The sequence below is a fragment of the Sceloporus undulatus genome, chromosome 3 (assembly GCF_019175285.1).
Source record: "Sceloporus undulatus isolate JIND9_A2432 ecotype Alabama chromosome 3, SceUnd_v1.1, whole genome shotgun sequence".
NCBI lineage: Eukaryota > Metazoa > Chordata > Lepidosauria > Squamata > Phrynosomatidae > Sceloporus > Sceloporus undulatus.
In genome coordinates, this window is record NC_056524.1 from 98,290,176 (window position 1) to 98,309,334 (window position 19,159).

General features: G+C 39.9%; 1 protein-coding gene across 1 annotated transcript in view; it reads right to left on the reverse strand.

The window, feature by feature from the left end:
- Positions 1–19,159, reverse strand: part of GABRG3 (gamma-aminobutyric acid type A receptor subunit gamma3) — a 482,481-nt gene that overhangs the window by 8,021 nt on the left and 455,301 nt on the right. Inside the window, exons 7-8 of the mRNA XM_042461104.1 lie at positions 10,914–11,066; positions 386–582 (exon numbers count right to left, since the gene is read on the reverse strand). Coding sequence (XP_042317038.1) covers positions 386–582; positions 10,914–11,066 — 350 coding nt within the window. The remainder of the gene's footprint in view (positions 1–385; positions 583–10,913; positions 11,067–19,159) is intronic.

Genomic DNA, 19,159 nt, shown 5'->3' on the forward strand with positions numbered 1-19,159 from the left:
AGTTTGCCAGTGCTGATTGGGGATCAGAGGTCTCTGGCACAGAGATCTCAGACTCATGGATCCCAGGATTTCTGGCTCAGGGTTATCAGATTCTCTAGTATTGCTTAGGCCTAATGGCTCCTCAATGTTTGAGCCTATGTCCAAACCACTGCTGAACTTATGCCAGAACTGAACAGCACTTCTGTGCCAACTTGATAACTTTATTACATCCCCATATCCTGCACATGCCCTATATTCATGCCCTTCTTATATTCCTTTACTGATGTTATGCAGCATTATATGTTATAACATTGGTTTGTAACCAAAGAATGCAATGACTGAACGCAATCCAATGTCTACTAATGAGAGGACCATGTTCCCTGCATTAAATTTCATCTCATCTTACCGACTTTTTCTTCTTTTTACAGTGTGGCTTTCTGCAACTTGAATAGTAGTTGAGTGTTGCATACTCCATCAGAGCAGCAAAGACAAATAAGAAGCACACAGTCACAAACAGGTCCATGGCAGTGATGTAGGAAACACGGGGTAAAGAATTTCTGGCAATGGTGCTGAGTGTTGTCATAGTTAACACGGTGGTGATACCTGTAAAGAATAACATGTATTTTTTTTAATTAGAAAAATTTTATTACACCAACCAACCAAAAAGAATAAAACATAAAGTAATAAACTTCAAGAAAAAAACAGTACATAAACTTTTAGCATACCCCCCACCCCTCCCACCCCTTCTTCCCATGGTCTTTCTGCTTTCAGACAATTTCTGTCTATTCCAGCTTCTCTTGTTTAATTACATCTAGAATGAAAAAATTAACATACATATATATAAACAAAATCTAACCATTAACACACATATATAAATATAACATAAACATAAACAAAATTTCCTTCTTATATTATCTCCTTTTATAGATTACAGATTCTATTACTCACAACCGTATGTTATAAATTTCTGTTGTTGTAATTTCAAAGTGTATACTTAAACCATACCTACAGTAAATGTTGGACCCCATTCTTGGCTTAGGTAGTCTATCAAAGGACTCCATTCCTATTTATACTTTCCCAGCGAATTGTTTCTTATTATTTGTGTAAGTTTGTCTGATTCCATATACTCATAAATTTTCCAAATCCACTCTTTTAATTCTGGTACTTGGTTAGCCTTCCATTTTCCCACATATATTATCCTAGCCGCCGTTGTTAAATAAAATAGCATTTTTCCGTGTTTTTGTTCTAAATTGTCATCCATTATTAAACTTAACAAATACATTTTAGGATCTAGAAAAAAGTTTCCATTTAGTTTTAATATTTTTTTTTACCTGCGTATGTATCATTTGCCAATCATTCCTAGCCTTATGACAAATGCACCACATGTGGTAAAATGTACCTACTGCTGAATTGCATTTCCAACATCGATCTGATTTATTTTTTGTCATCCTTGTGATCTTGTATGATGTAAGATACCACCTGTATTGCATCTTGTAAAAATTTTCTTTAATATTCATATTTACTGTATATCTTATTCCTTTATGTCACATTTTCCCTACAAATTAAGTTATGTGTTATGGCCCACATCTTGGACCCAATTCACCATACAGTGTTTAACCACCTCATCTTCAAAGTCGTATTTGTTTAATATTTTATAAAATTTTGAAACCAAGTTTTCCTTTCCTTCTTTTAAATTTTTTTCAAAGTCTGCATCCCAATTCCCAATTCCCGGATATTTTAAATCAGTCCCAAACCTTTCTTTAATTTGCCTGTATAAAAACCAATCTTTTTTACATCCTTCTTTTCTCAAATCCCCTTCATATTTCAGTTTTATTTTGTTCTCTACTGTTATGGCCAGATCTTCATATGTTAACCATTTACCATTGTATAACTGATTATTTTTAAAGAAAGATTCATTGAGGAAGTCCATTTCGGAATTTTGTTCCTCCATTGGTTTTTTACTTTTATCCATATCCTTAAAAGAGATCTTCTAATTATATGACAATTAAACTCACTATTAACTTTTTGTCTATTATAAATTAAGTAAATTAAGTTTACTGACCACACCTTTGAGGCAGCCTGTTTCCACCCCTTTCCTCGCCGGGTTGGGGCCTCAGCTGCCACAGCGGCAGCCTCTGAGGCCCCGATCCGCTGCTTTCTAAGCTGCGGGGAAGCGGCAAAAGGCCACTTCCCCGCAGCCTGGAAAGGGGTGTCCTTGGGGCTTCATGCCCCAAGGACACCCGACGGTGGAGGGGACAAAAAGAAAGGGGCCACTTGCCCCCTTTCTGATTTGCATGCCTGGCACAGCTGTCTAAAGGCTGCGCCCAGCGACGCAAAGCTGGAAGGAACTCCATTTCGGAGCTCCTTCCGGCACTGCAGAAACGACGCCCCAGGCGCCCTCACGCGGCATCAGCACGTCACTTCCATGCCGCTCCATTTGGAGGCAGCGTGGTTGTGATGTCCCAATGGCGGTGCCCATGTAGAATGGGTGCCGCCATTTTGTATGTACTAGGTACGTACTAGGGTTAGGGCATCCGGAAAGGACACCCTTTCCTAACCCTAGTACGTACCTAGGACATACTTTATGCGCGTCTGGAATGCGCCCATGCCACCCATATAAATCTCAGGTCCTTCTAGACACAGTGTCCTTTTATTGGATAATCTAATCCAGTCAAATAACTGATTTAAACCACATGCATAGTAATATAGTTTTAAATTTTGGAGTGACAAACCACCTCTTTCAATCAGATATTAGTTTCATCCTTATTCTAGGTTGTTTTTACCCGACCAAATGAGAAACGATATATCCTTGTTCCATATTCTGAAAGGTACATCATTAGTAATTATTTGTAAATTTTGAAACAAAAACATCAGTTTTGGAAGAAGTAACATTTTGATCGCTGCAATTTTCCCCATCCAAGATAGATTTAAATTATTCCATCTGTTCATTTCTTTTTTAATTTCATTCCAGCACTTCCCATAGTTATTTTTCAATAGTTCCGTATTTTTAGTTGTTATACACACACACACACACACACACACACACAGCTACCTTACCATTTTTTGTAATTTAAAACCTGATTTCTCCTTTAGACACAGTTTATCTCTTTCACTCATATTCATGATTAACATTTTGTTTTTCCCCTTGTTCATTTTGAACCCTGCAGCTTTCACAAATTTCTCTAATGTATTTAATACTATATCTTCCATTGGGTCAGATAAATATAGTACCAAATCATCCACGTATGCTTTTAATTTACATTCTTCTCCTTTAATTTTAATACCATGAATCAGTTTATTGTCTCTAATACTATTATTTAAAATTTCCAAAGTGATAATGAATAAAAGAGGTGAGAGGGGGAACCCTTGTCTGGTGCCTTTTTGTATCTCAGTTTTGTTAGTTGATTCACCATTAATTATCAGTTTTGCCTCTTGTTCTCTATATATTTCCAGTATCCAATTAACCATATTTTCCCCCAGCCCTATCTCTTTTAGTGTTGCTATCAAAAACTTCCAATTTATATAATCAAAAGCCTTTTCAGTATCCATGAATATTAAAACTAATTCTTTATTTATATTTTTTTCATGATATTCTATTAAATTGATTATAGTTCAAATATTATCCTTTATTAATCTCCCTGGTAAAAAACCAACTTGATCTGTATGAATCCATGTTATAAAATTTTTTTGAGGCGTTCTGCTATTACTAATGCAAAGAGTTTATAATTGAAGTTAAGTAGGGATATAGGCCTGTAATTTCTCACATTATGTCCTGTCCTTATTTTCTTTAGGTAATAAAATTATGTTTGCACCATTACATGATTTAGGCAGACCATTTTGTTGAATTTCATTAATTGTATCTAAAAGTGGATTCATTAGGACTTCTGCAAATGTTTTATAAAAATTGGCAGTAAAGCCATCAGGTCCAGGTGTTTTCCCAACTTTACTTTTCTTTTTTGCTTCTTTTAATTCATGTAAAGTTATTGGTTTTTCAATTTCTAATTTCTGTCTTCAGTAATTCTTCTTATATTTTATTCCTTCATATATTGATTTATATTTTCTATACATATATATTTGTCGGTATATAAATCTTAATAATAATTTTAAAAGGCCTGTTTTATTTTTATTTATTTTTTGTTCTGACACTATAGAGTCCTCAATCTTTACTTTCAATATTGTTCTTTTTTCTCTTTCTTTCCTTAATTTGTATGCCATGAATTTTCCCAGTTTGAGAATTCAAAATATTTTTATCTAGTGAACTTTAATTTATTTTCCAATTCTTCTGTTGTAGCCATCAAAATCTGCTTTTGTATACTCATTATTTCTGCCAAGATTCTTTATGATGAGGGGTCTTTTTTAACAAGCTCTTCCCTAGACTTGTATTTTTACGTGATTTAAATGGGGAAAGGGTCAATGCAGAATGGAACTTTAATTGAATTATTCAATTGGCCCTCAGTACCTATGGATTCTTTATCCACAGATTCAACTATCCATGGCTAGCTGAAAAAAATTAATATTATTCTAATATCATTCCTAAGATTTTAAAAAATTAACAAAGGAATAATGTAAAGTAATATACGATGTAATACATGCAATTTTAAAAAAAGTCTTAAAGATATAAATCAGTAAAAGATATTGTAAGATATGCTATGTAAGATTTATGCGAATAGATATGAATCAGTAAAAGAGTGCATGTTTACAAGCTCTTGTAGTCAGTTCCAAAAAGCCTGTCAGAAAAGTTTTCTATTTCAATGGATGGACAACAAGAGTTTGCCGTCCTTAAGGAGGGACTTCCAAAACCTGGGAGCAGCCACTGAGAAAGCCCTTTCCCTGTGTTGCTACCTGTCTGTGAAGCGGAAGGGACTGAGAGAAGGGCTGATGATTTTAGAGCTCAGACCCAACATATAGAGTTTCATTGGTCATAACTTGAACTTTGAATTTTGTCTGAAAATGAATGAGTACCCAATGGAGCAGTTGTAACAAGGGAGTTGTGTGCTCCTTATAACCTGCCCAAGTCAATAGTTTGGCTGTAGTTCTTTCAACCAACTAAAGTTTCAAGCACTTTTTAAAACCAGCACCATATAAAGCACATTACAGTGATCCAAATACAGTACAGTCAGCCCTCCTTATTCATGGATTTTTTTATCCAGATTCAAGCATCCACGGCTTGAAAATACTTTAAAAATATACAAATCCCCATAGGCAAACCTTGATTTTGCCCTTTTATATAAGTGGCACCATTTTACTGTGCCATTATATTTAATGGGACTTGAGCATCCATGGATTTTGGTATTCATGGAGGGTCCTGGAACCAAAGCCCAGCAGATACCAAGGGCCCACTGTATAGCTAAGCTGTGTATCACCAAGAATGGATCAGACATTTCCAGGAGCTGATGCAAACCTTTTAGCTGGGCAAGTGTACTCCTACCTACCATAGAAACCTAGGCCTCCTGATTTAGGCCTCTTGAATGTAATCTGTCTAGTATAGGATTAATCCTTGTTCTGTGAACTATCTTTCTACTGACCAGGAGCACTTCAGGACAAAGCTTCAGTTTGTTTGCCTTGTCATTCCATGAATATATATAGGATATAGTACAAATAAGGCCTCTGTCTCTGGTTTAGCTGTTTATGTAATAAAGGGATCCCTGAAGAATTTCATATTTACAGATTAAAATTTTGCTATCTAACAATTTTCATACTTCTCTGAATGTGTGGTGATGTTAGAGGTGGTAGTTTAAATGTATCAAGATATGCATGTCCACAGCATTTTGTGACAAAATATGCATAAAATTACATACCTGAAAATATATATTTTGAGGCAAAATACATATTTAAATGTATAATTTGAATGGCTTTTATTTTGACTCTAAAAATTCATGTCAGTATGAATTTTTAAAGTCAAAATAAGTCTGGAATTTTTGGTAAAACCAAGTATAAGTAACACAAACTTCCCATGGAGAGATTTATTTATCCCTTGTAATATATCTGTGGCCCGGTACAGATGAGCCAGAGATCGTTGTTGTGGCAACCATACGGCCGCGACAACAATCTGCAGGAAAAAGGAGCTCCAAAATGGTGCCATTTCCAATCTGGGGCATTGTGGTGATGTCACGCATGGACTACACTGTTTGGACGTGGTGTACGTGTGACGTCATCGATGCGTGCACTGTGTGGATGGCACTGCATAACAATGGCACCATCCACACGAACTCCATATAAAATTTCACAACAAAATGCACATTTCTTTATATGTGATGAATAACTCAAATATGTTTCTCTGTGTCTCCGACTGATGCAGTGACTAGGGATGGCATCTCTCCTCTAAATGCCCGTCTGGAGTCGGTAATGGGCTGGATGAGGGAAAACAGACTCAGCTTGAATCCAGAAAAAACGGAAGTACTCGTGATAGGTTCTCCTGGCCCAGGAAAGGAGATTTCTCCACCTGTCCTGAATGGGGTCACGCTCCCCCTGAAGGACTCAGTTGGCAGTCTGGGGGTGCTTCTGAATTCGTCGCTCCACCTCACATCTCAGGTGGATGCGACAGTCAGGAGCACCTGTTATCAGCTTCGGCTGATACGCCAGCTGCGACCCTACCTGGGCCGGGGGGGACCTTGAAATGGTGGTGCATGCTCTGGTAACTTCTCGGTTGGATTTCTGTAATGCACTCTACATGGGGCAACCCTTGTACCAAACCCGGAAACTTCAATTAGTACAGAACATGGCAGCAAGGTTAGTCACTGGATGTCCCAGGACTAGCCACATAACACCTATTTTGCAAGATCTTCATTGGCTGCCTATTTGCTTCCGGGTGCAATACAAGGTGTTGGTTATTACCTATAAAGCCCTAAATGGCTTGGGCCCAGGGTACTTGGAGGACCGCCTCTCCCCATATAATCCGCCCCGCACTCTCAGATCGGCCGGGAAGCAATTATTGAGGGTTTCTAAGTCGAAGTACATCTTGACTACACAGAGGGCATTTTCCAACTCGGCCCCGCAGCTTTGGAACTCCCTTCCTGGCGAGCTCTGCTCTGTTGCCTCCCTTGACCTGTTTAGGAAGAAGCTCAAGACCTATCTCTTCCAACAGGCTTTCCCCCATGTGTCGTGATATCTGCTCTCTCCCCATCATATAAGTTGTCTTCCAGCTAGTTTTGTTTTGGTTTTTATTCTCTGTAATTTTATGGTGTTTTTAACTCTAGAGTGTTTTTATGATGTGTATATACTGTTTGTTCAAATTGTATAATGTTTTATACCCTTGTTGTAACCCGCTTTGATCTCTTTTGGAAAAGTGGGCTATAAATAAACAGTATTATTATTATTATTATTATTATTATTATTATTATTATTATTATTATTAACTTGTGACTGCAATGGGTTCAGAAGATCTGGGACAAAGTTCTGTATGGGAAATGTTGAAGAGTCAAGGGGAACAGCCAGGGGGATGAATCTACTATTCTACAGAGTCTGCTGCCTGAGGAGGTTGCCTCATGATGCCTAGACAGAGATGACCTCAAATACAACGGTGCCAAAATCTCCAACAGGATGCATACTTGCTGTTCCCACTGAGAGAGAAGACCCTTCCTCAAGGCATGAGAGGAATGGCTTCCCCCTTGAAAAATGGCTTCACTGCTGCAAGGCAAGACAGAGCTCCAGCGAGCCACCCATTGTGTCGCACATTCTCATGATACTTCAGGGAAGTGCTTCTTTCAGTCCCTCTACCATCACAGACATGTTTGGTGGGAACACAGGAGAAGGCCTTCTCTGTGGCTGTTCCTACACTCTGAGACTCCCTTCTCAGGGAGGCTAAATTGTGATCCTCCTTGCTATCCTTTCGTAATCCAATGAAGATTTTTCAATCCCAGAAGGTATTCAGAAAGTGATTGCTTTATATAATGGATTTTCTGTTTTACTGCTATACTTTTTTTAAATTTATGCCTCTAAAAATATAAGAAATAAAAATCATAAAATTAATGTTTAATGTAGGTTTAATTCTACAGAAAAATTCACTTTATTTCAATCTTAACTTCTGATATGTTTTTAGCTATATGTGGTTTTCTTTGAATTTCTTTTTATTCTATAAGGTGCCTTGAGTCCCACTTTTGAAAGAAAAGTGAGCTATAAATAAAGTGATAAACTGATTGACTGATATGATGCTACACTAGTCTTCCCCAACTTGGTATGTTTCCAGATGTTTTAGACTTCAACTCCCATTATTTCTCAATATTGGCTATGGCAAGGAATATCCAGTTGATTTTAAATTGTGAAATTTAAATTGGTATATTTTAATGTGTCTGGATGACATAAATGTGTAATGGTAGTCTTAATCCTATTTTATGTGTTTTAACCTGAGTATTTAAATGGTTTCATGTCTTCAGTTATATATTATTTTTTAATCTTTCTTGTACCTTGCCTCAAGCCTTAGGGTGAGGTGGGTAAGAAATAAAATGTGCTGTTGGTGGTGTTGTGCTGCCTGAGATTTTGGGAATTGTAGTCCAACAATATTCCCCACCCATGTTCTAATTACTGTCTTGTAGCGGGGGTGGACTCTTGAAAAGGAAGACATTAGACTCCCCCTTTCACACAATCTGCTGGATTTAAGCTGTCATTATGGATCAGTGTTCTGCAGGCATCTCTGAAACTTTCTAAAAATATATTTTTTTCCCTTCACATATTCACTGCCTCTGCAACTGAATGTTTTTAACTTTCTGTATTTCCCACTGGCTAAAATGGCATTCAAACATTTAAAAGATAATACCCTGTTGTGATTAAACTTCTAACCTCTACCTCCCTATAATCAGATTGGTGCACCACAATCAGCAAGCCACTTCTGGAAAGCTTGGCCCAGAGAGATTTTTCCCAGCTGCATAAAGCCACTTGACATTTACACCACCTTTGTTCTTTGATAAAAGTCAGGCATTGTGAAAATATAATTTGAGAGCATGCTCTGTCATTTTGTTGCACTTTGGTGGGACAGAGGAGACAAAGCTATTCACAGCTGCGCCTGATCCCTACTTATCTCAATTCCTAGGCCCAATTTTAAAGAAGAGGGGGAAATTAAGCAATGCCTGGCTCTTACTGAGAGCAAGTCATCCACATCCAGTAGGTCAGGAAAAGGGGGAAACAAAGGTTTAAGTAGGGGGAAGCCATTTGTGGCCTCCTACTTGTGGTTTGAGTTTTGCTAAAGGACAGAGCTTTAGGGAGTGGGCAGGGTTTCCCACTGCTGTTCCTGTATTATTATTATTAACCTTTATTTATGAAGCGCTGTAAATTTACACAGTGCTGTACATGCAGTCTTTTTAGTTAGACGGTTCCCTGCGCTCGGGCTTAGGTGGCAAGTGTTCCTAGACTGAAAAATGGAGAGGGATCCTATACCTTTAATGGTTGTGTAGAAGCAGGAATTTCAGCAGGTTTTGTTCTCATGCTACCAGGAAACAAGTGACACCTGCTGATATTTCCTTTCCTACACAACCATTAAAGAAACAGGAGTCCACCCAAGTTTCAGCCTGAATTTTACATGAACTGTCCAAAGGGCTGAACCCGAGCCCTGAAATGGCTTTAGTGGAAAGACTTTGGAATGCTTGGACTAAAAACTGGAATGGATTCAAGCCCCATTGGCATGGCAGTTATGACTCACACAGCCTGATGTAGTGACTTCAAATGGCTCCAGTGAAAAGACCTTGGAAAATTTGGACTAAAACCTGGAATGTATTCATGCTGCACTAGCATGGAAGTTATGATCCACCACAGCTTGATGTAGAGGTTGCATGCAGAACTTTGTGGGTGGGTATCATAGAGCCTACTGAAATGCTAAAATGCAATGGCTGATATCCTACATCCACCTACAATTCAGCACCCCTCCCATCCACTTGGAGCTGTCAAGCCTCCCCCAGATAATCCCCTACAGCTGATTATCAGTGGAGGAGGAGAATCAGACCATGAATTGGTAGCTTGACTCAGCTGGGGGAGGGATGAGAGTGCACATACAGATGGGGTACACCTTCCTTTTGCTTCTCCCAGGAGCTCAGAGCAGCTGCATCTTCATGGTCGGGACTGCCTTCCCCTTCCAACCAGAAAGAAGCAGCAGTGTCTTCTCCTGGGTTTTGATAGATTCTTGAAACACAGCCAAAGAAGCATCGAAAAGCCCCCTGCCATGCCGTCAGGCATGTGGCTTGATGCCAGCATTGGGGTGCCATCGAAGGTATGTATGTTAGACTCTTATTCTCATCAGCCCCAGTCAGTCCCCATCAGCCCCTTCAGGCCCAAAAGAAGTGGCCTAGAGCAGGGGTCGGGGCACTCCTCTAACTTTCTATTAGGTTAGTTACAAGCTGCAAGCTGGGAGGCCACTCTGTGTGTGCCTTCATGTTTTTTATAAGGCAAAGAATATTCAGAGATGATGTTGCCAGTTCCTTCCTCTGAACTATCACCTACAATACTCCTGTCCAAGTTCTAACCAAGGCTGGTCCTGCTTAGCTTCCAAGATCAGACGGTGTCTTTAGGGTATTCATACCAAACATTTTCTCCTTTCTTCCTATCTTTTTCCTCCTGAATTCTATTTTGTTAACATCCAGCCAGAGGAAAAGTTCTCATAAGTTTGAAAGTTTGCATAGCATTTAAGATGGGCAGAAATCCCAGAGAGGGCACAAATAGTAAAAGATTAAGAAAGTGTAAGTGAGAATATGGATGCAGACAGAATAGAGAATTGTGGACACTCATATTTCAAATGCTTTAATCATCCTGGGACTAGAGGATGGCTGTGGTAGCCAGGAATATGCCTATATGTGCAGAAGGGAAGTTGAATTTATGAATGCAATATGAATCAAATGATTATAAAACAATTGTCCATTGTAAATTAGAAGGAATTTCTGTATTACAATAGAACCTAAGGAAGAGTCACATACATCAAACAGATTCCCCCCCCCCCCCCCCTGAGATCTTACCTAGGGCTGTTCTTGCTGGTGTGGCATCTTTTTTAATCCAAAATGATACCCAGGATAAGACAACTGTTAATATACAGGGAATGTATGTTTGAATAGTGAAGTATCCCATTCTTCTACTTAAATCGAAGTATATAGTCATGACTATATAATCACCTGCAACAATAAAAATTCATATCATTGGATAATTGGCTTGCATTCACTTGTTAACAGTTTGGTGGGTGTTTTGACTGAATGAAACTGAAATCAGAGCATACCTCCAGAATCACCTGAAATGCTAAGCATCATAGACATCAGAGCCAATTTGTGAATTTTGTTGCCAAAGCACAAGATGATGCCTCCCTCCATTCCACATGCATAATAAGCTGAACAGTTCACATCTGACTCTCAGTTCAACACTCAAAACTGGAGAGAGTCCTCTGACATAACTAAAAGCAAGCTGATATAAGTAATGCAGAGCAGCCTTAAAATAACATCTTTGAAGGGGGGAATGTCCTGGGGTTTGAGAAGAAGCGGGGTGCCCCTCAGTATCTGCTACAGTAAGATTTTTGCCTGACTCTGCCTTATGGAAAGGCTAGACCTGTTAAACTTCAAAGCTTTCTGAATATAAAATGATTTTCCATCAGGAATATCAAGATCAAATAGTCTGGAGGGCCATTTCCAACCAGAGGTTCCCTGATGTTGCACACTCCATTTTTTTTATACAACAATAATGAAACATTCCAACTTATCTGAATTTGATCTCAACCTACAAAAAATGCAACCTGAACTCAGTCAAAATAGATACATATAGGATCACCTACATCACCCTTCAGGAGATTACAATCATGTAGTTATTCCTTCATTTATTTATTACAACAAACTCTGATCTGGGAAAACCAGTGTAAAGTAGTGCTTATCATGCTGAACTTGGAATAGGGTCAGATCCCTGCTTGACCATGGAATTTACAGTGTGACTTTGGCGCGTTACAGACCACCCCTTTGAGGCGGCCTGTAGGCGCTGCTTTCCCCGGTGTATCGGGGCCTCAGCTGCCAGACCGGTAGCCTCCGAGGCCCTGATCCGGCGCTTTCCAGGCTGAGGGGAAGCGGCAAAAGGCCGCTTCCCCGCAGCCTGGAAAGGGGTGTCCTTGGGGCTTCAAGCCCCAAGGACACCCCGCGGCAGCAGGGAGGAGGAGAAAGGGGCTACTTGGCCCCTTTCTCCCTTGCGTTGCTGGGTGCAGCCGGCTGAAAGCTGCGCCCAGCGACGCAAACCTGGAAGGAGCTCCGAAATGGAGCTCCTTCCTGCTCTGTGGAAAGGGCGCACTAAGCGCCCTGGCGCGAAGCAACGACATCACGTCCGCGCCGCCCCGTATAGAGGCGCCGCGGTCGTGACGTCGTCATGGCGGCTCCCATGTGGAAGGGGCGCCGCCATTTTGTACGGACTCAGTCCGTACTAGGGTTAGGGGCGTCCGGAAGTGACACCCCTTTTTAACCCTAGTACAGACTGAGTCCTTACTTAAAGGCCCGTCTGTAACAGGCCTTTGAGTCATTCCTTACTTCTCTTACTTAGCGCTCCAGCCAGCCCTCGAAAGATGGATATACAATTATAAATCTATGAAAATGTCAGTTATATCTGATGTCATTGACTAAAAACACTGAAAGGAGTGGCAGACATGTTTCTCACAAAACTATTGAACAGGATAGTGACTGCACAGTTTATCCTGTGTCTTGGTTCCTAAATGGCCTAGAGACTTTTTAAAAAATGAAACATAATCCAGTCCAACTAAGGGTCCAAATAGGCACTGGGTGGGAATCCTAGAATATTGTTAAACACTGTAAAGTGGTTAGTGTGTCAGCCATAGATATATGAGTACAAGACAGAACAACCTCAAAACATACATGAGCTTTGAAAATAATTCCATTATTTATGCAGAGTGCAATATGTCTACTTAGGGAATCCCCAAAGTATCTGATTGGGACACATTGTTTTATTGTTGACAGTATGCTTTAAATCATATTTTTGAAACCTAAATGGAAGCTTAAGAAAAGAATGGATTTAACTGAGCAGTCCTCTATGGGTCTATTCAAAAGTAAGAGCCATTGAGTTTAATGAGGCGCACTCCCAGGAAAGTGGTTGTAAACTGCAATCTTGTTCAGAGCAGTACATTTTCAGTGGGATTGTGATAGAAAAAGTGGTTTGAAGATACCACCCTTAAAAGAAAGCACTCAGACAGTATTATGTAGCACTATATTTTCTGTGAAATCATCATGTGCCATTTTAAGAATACCAGATCCTTTAGCACACTGAATGCTGAGTTTGTGGCGTAGTAGACTTCCAGTGTTTGAAAGCACATGAACAACAGATTGATAGGGAATGTGAGATGTACCAGTGCCAGGAGAATATGTCACATAGCTTTTGCAACATAGAGTATATAGGTAACTGCATACAACGTGATGAAGCAATCCTTCCTTTAACATGAAAAAAGTGTATGAAATAACATGGCAATATAACATGGCAAATGTTTTACAAATGGAAAAAGAAGACAAAATAACAAAAAAGAGGAGGTTATTATGTTTTGCTTTACATTGTTTCAATAACGAATTACTGCCTTACCTTATTTCTTACCATGTTACTTCATAATAAAATGTTATTGATCTCAGTATTATATAATTGTAAACATGTAAGAAAAGCGACACAGGAAATTACAGGGCTGATTAAAATGTGCCTTTTTATTAAGAGATCTTGTTCACAGTTTTGAAGAACCTTATAAATAAAATTAAGCAAATCTTTGATAACACTGCCTTACTCAAAGAGAAGGTAATTACACGGGTAACGAATTCTGAAGTAGGATTTCAATGAGATGTACAAAATATCAGGGAAAAGGCAAGTTACTGACAAATAAAGAGACAGAAAAGTGAGAAAAGTAGATAGTATTACTGGGAAAAAATCAAGGTAGATCTACAAACAATTTCAGCTGGTCCTTTGAGTCAAGGAGCACATATTGAGCAAAGTAGATGTAGATACAAGGTTTGGTATATGTTCTGCCCTATTTCAGGGCCAGGACTTATTTCCCCTGCCATTCCCCAAAGGCTTGAGATATTATGATTGAGTTCCTGCATTGGAAGAAGTATCTATGGAGATGTAGCTACATTTCCATAGCTAGGGGTATGGCCAAGTTGCAGAATTAAAGCAGTTTGGCACCACTTTAACTGCCATGATTCTATCCTACAGAATCCTGAAATTTGTAGTTTGATGAGGTATTCAGCCTGGTCTGTCAGAGAGCTCTGGCGCCTCACCAAACTACAACTCCCAGTATTCTTCAAGATGGAATCGTGACAGTTAAAGTGGTGGCAAATTGCTTTAATTCTACAGTGTGGCTACACCCTAGGTTTCCCAAGCTACCTATCTGTTCAACAGTGCAGTCCCCTTCCTGACACATCTATTTCTGTGTTGTTTGATAGTGTGTGGATGACTGGAAACACATTCAGTTCTCTTCCTATACATGCTGTGCAGGTACCTATCATAGCATGTCCAGCTTGCTAGAAATATCTCCACTCTTTCCCCCCACTGTCCAGCAACATGGAAGTGGCTTGAGTTGGGAGAAGCTCCACTGCTGAAAAATATCTTTTTGGAGGAGGGGGTGCTTTTGGTCATTGCATAATGAAATTAAAAGTGAATTGCCAGGCCAATTGACAAACTTATGGCATCTTTGGCCTGGAACAGATGGGCCTTTGCGGCACCCTCATCATGTGTGAGGGTTGCCTGGTGGGCGGAGTGCCCACACACCTGGCAACCCTCACATGTCATGGACGCGCCACAGCTGTGGCACACCCACCAGATGGGGTGCGTAATGATGATGTCGCAGCTGCGCTGCTTCCATATGGGGCGGCACAGCTGCAATGGCATCGTGCTGTCTCTGGCGCTTTGTGGCGTTGCAGCAGCGCCGCAAAAAGGAGCCGCTTCCAGGTGTTCCTTTTTTGCTCCACAGCAGTGCCGCACAATTTCGTTGCTATGGTGCTCCTGCAGTGCAAAGGGAGGTGCCAGAGAGTCACCTTTTTGGAGCTCTGTACAGCGCCATAATTACTGAACAAGATGCCAGCCAATTTTTGTTTCTTGTTTTTGGACGTCTACAAAAAGGAGGTAGTTTTTTTTTAAAGACCCACAAATGTTTCCATACAAAGAAAAAGTTGTCCACTTCAGATGCATACATTTTCCTGTAAGGAAATCAGTGAAAGATGGGGAAGGGCTAGAAGCTTCCCTGTTCATGTGTTCAAGAAAACAAAGTGACTAGCAGGTGAACAAGGGCAGTGTGTTTACTGAATCCTTGCCCATCTTTGCTGGCAACAGCTTCCTGTTTGGGTCTGTTCAAAGTGGTCAGCAAAATAGTGAATGTGCCAATTAAGGAGAGATAAGCTTCTTCTATATTGTGATGTAGCCCGAATCCAATTAAGGAATCCTTGTCCTCAATCCAAGTGTTAATTCCAAGTAAAGTAGACCCACGGAAACAATGAGAACATAATAAAACATAACTTATGTAAGTTTCATTGAATCATTGGGTCTGCTTTAATTAAGATTACTGGATTTCAGCACATTTGGGGATTATGGATGAACTGGCACTGGGTACAAGAAAAGTGTAATTCTTCACTGACTACCAGTTCATTTCTGGGAACAACTTAAGGTGCTGCTTATGACCTATAAAACACTATACAGTGCGGGTCCAGACTGAATCTGCCTATATGAGCATGTCCAAGTTTTAAGATCCTTGCAGGAGGGCTTGGTCCAAGCATGATCAGGGTGAGGGCAGGGAAGAAAGTCTTCTTGGTGGCTGCTATCAGACTGTGGAACTCCCTGTCATGGGAGGCTCAAATCGCCTGCCCTCTGCTCTCTTTCTGCTGGTAGGTGAAAACTTTTCAGTTCACTCATGCCTTTAAGTGTTTATTGCATGGTTGAGAAGTTCTTTCAATTTGGATGCAATTGTATTTTTATCATCATTATTATATATCCACTGCTTTAACATAAATGAAGGCTGTTTCAGAGTGCTGTCTGAAAGAGCTCAGAAGGGCCTAATCTGACCATAATGTGTCAGTACTGGGGCTGTCCTTTTTTTTTTTTAAGTGAGGACCAGGGGTATGGGGGGATCTTGTGGGTCTCAGGAGCTGCATGTGGTACACAAATTGCATGATTCCCCTCCTTCTATAGCTCAATTTTCAGTGTGCTATCGTGGGAGAAGATAACAGTCACCAGGCAAGCCTCGACATCTGTAGATGATTATCTAGGTCCATACTAGGTCTTGTTTGGAAGAAAGAAACAATTTTATTCCCTTTAGGGGAAAAACAGACCAGCAAAATGTGGCATCTTCCTGGTGTCTTGGGAGCATGGCGTATGCATGATGCACACCCCCAACATGCTGTGAAATCGCCCCACTGCCCACATGGTGGCAGGTTTTTGGGGGCTACAACAGCATGCCGTTTAGAAGCCATATTCCACAGGAGCTTCAAAAAACCACTGTGGTGGCAGCAAAGATCCCTTTTTCCTGGTCTAAAAAGGAGCGGCTTTCTGTCGCCTCTTTTTGCCCTGGGAAAACACTGGGTTGGAGGTGTGGGGTGGGGTTGCTGCAGCGATGAAGAATGCAGCTCTGTGGCAACCCCAATTCAACTTTTTGGGCTGTCTGTTTTGGCCCTAAGTGAATTGTTTGCTTCAGGAAAAAGAATTGCTTTGGACTTTTTGTTCTACTAAAATATAAACCTTGCCCCATAACACAAAATCTCAGAGTGGCACATAGATAGAATTAATAATAGAAGGAATAATTTAAAACAACCATAAAACATACATTGCAGTTAAAATAATTTTAAACATTTATTTTCATATATCTATAGAAAGGTGGGTGAGATCCCTACATGCCAACAGTGTTGATAAAAAGCCATGTTTTACTGTGGTACTGGAACTAAACTAGTGAGCTGGGTTTCCAAGGAGATGGGGGCATTTTACAAAAAGAACGTGATGTCAGAAAATCCTTCTTCCATATCCTGGTCTAGTTGTTTCCAGAGATGGGACATTATTATTTATGATCTCTCAGCTGCTCCTCATTCATTTATCATGCAGACTCTAGGTACAGCTCTGACCTAAAGGGCAGACTGCATGAGAGTGAATAAATTGGAGTTCAGTCTTGATAAGATGGAGCCTCCTTCAATAGACTCTAACAATTGCTTGGCTTGAGGAAATTGCTTCTCTTTATGACCCATATTTCACTGTAAATCCACTGCTCTTTCTCCCCTGAATTCATAGTTGTCTCTTATTCCTTGACCCAAGATCGCTTGTGCATAGTACGTTAGCTGCCGTGAACCCGAATTCCTGTTATCAATACTAGTTGATTTTCCAGATGTTCTTCTTCATGGAAGATAAAGAACTAGCAAGTGCTGTTTCTGTACCTTTTTATTCTAGACTACTCTAATGCACTTTACATTGGCTTACCCTAGAAACTGGTTTGGAAACTTCATTTGGTTCAAGGATTTGTCTGCTTATTTGTAGCTGACAACACAATGTACTGTTGTGAATATGTAGCACCAGTTTTCAAGTCTTCAAGATCATGAGAGCAACTTTTTAAAATCTAAGGGAGTGTATCAGGGAGTATCTTCTCTTCTATGAAACCATTTAAGCATTAAAATCTATCAATGAAATATTGCTGGACAATAAGTAATATCTTTTATGGATGCTACCTTGCCTTCAGAGCCAGCATGGTTTAGTGGTTTGAGTGTTTGATTATGGCTCTGAAGACATGGTTTGAATCTCACCATAGTCATGGGAATACATTGGGAGACTTGGGTAAAGGCAATGGCAAACCTCCACTGAACAAATCTTTCTAAGAAAACCTCATGATAGGTTCATCTTAGGGCTGTCATAAGTCAGAAATGACTTGACGGGTGGCATAAAACATCAATAAACCTTGTATTCAGTAATGAGCTGAACATCTCAGTTCAAATCCTACATCAAGGATGCATGCAGCCCCTGTTTTGAATGGCAAGATGATCCAACTGCATCAAGACTCTATAATTTGCAACCGAACACACAGTAAAATGTACATGTGCATCCATCCACAATGTGAAAAGCACATGTATGTATAATGTGCATCTGCATATGCAAGAGCACCACATGTGCTACTCTGACTGAACTGAGTGTGGAAATTTGACATCAGAGAAAAAAATATCCAGCAGCTCCTTCATGAGAACTCTGCATCAACATCATTCCAGAACTCCTGAGGCTGCACTGGTAGCTATTCTTTATAATTCATTTCCTTTAGGATATCCTCTTTCAGAGGGAAGGTGAAAACATACCTTTCCGTCACTCTTTTTTGACTATTTTATTGATTAGTTCTTCAATGCCATTTTTAAAATTTCCATTTAGTAATTATGACTTTGTATGTCCAACTTATCACACTGTGATGACACTATTTCAATTTTACAGTTGTTGCATCATCACAATGACTGAAAGTGCCTCCCAAAACCTACCATGCTGAAATTCCAACAGTGCAATTTCTGAGGTGCTGGAGAGCAGAGCAGTAAGTAATGACATCTCTCTCCCATTAGCAGTAAGTAATGACAGCCCTCTCCTACTACTGGAGTGTGTTGCAACAGACAATTGCAGAAGGACCCTGAGGGAGCTACATGGCTTAAAATGTAGGGCTTTTTTAGGGGGTCATCAGGAGATGTAGCTAATTCATTAATATATACAAATATATAAATGTCTGTCTGAGAGGGAAAGAGGTGGGAGAGAGAGAGAGAGCTGCTGAAGGTGGGAACCGCTGAAGTGTCTTCTTCAATATTTAAATAGTTCTCTTTGTTAATCTCTCTCTCTTTCTCAGTTTCTCTGGGCCGTAATAACAACAGCTGTGACTGGTAATATAGGAAAAGGTTGATAAAGATATACAGATAAGAATAAAAATTCACAGTGAACAAATTGCCAAATTGACTCAAAGACAAGAGTCCAAAGTGACAATTTTATTCAACACTCTCTACCCTTTTCCTCTAATTTCCTTTTACAAGGACATTCACCTTCTGTTCAGCCTTTCTGTAACAAAAGTGCTGATTTCTATCCCCTTCCTACAATGGGCTGCAGTCTTCATGCCTGTATCCTCCTGTACTTGTGGCTTCTTCCCATTTAGCTCTAACTCCTTAAAAATATAAATTTTTATAGCTTTTGCAAAAGGATATAAACATGAACACATTTAGGATAAAAGCATTTCAAAGAGCCTTCTGTGGATTTAACTGCATTA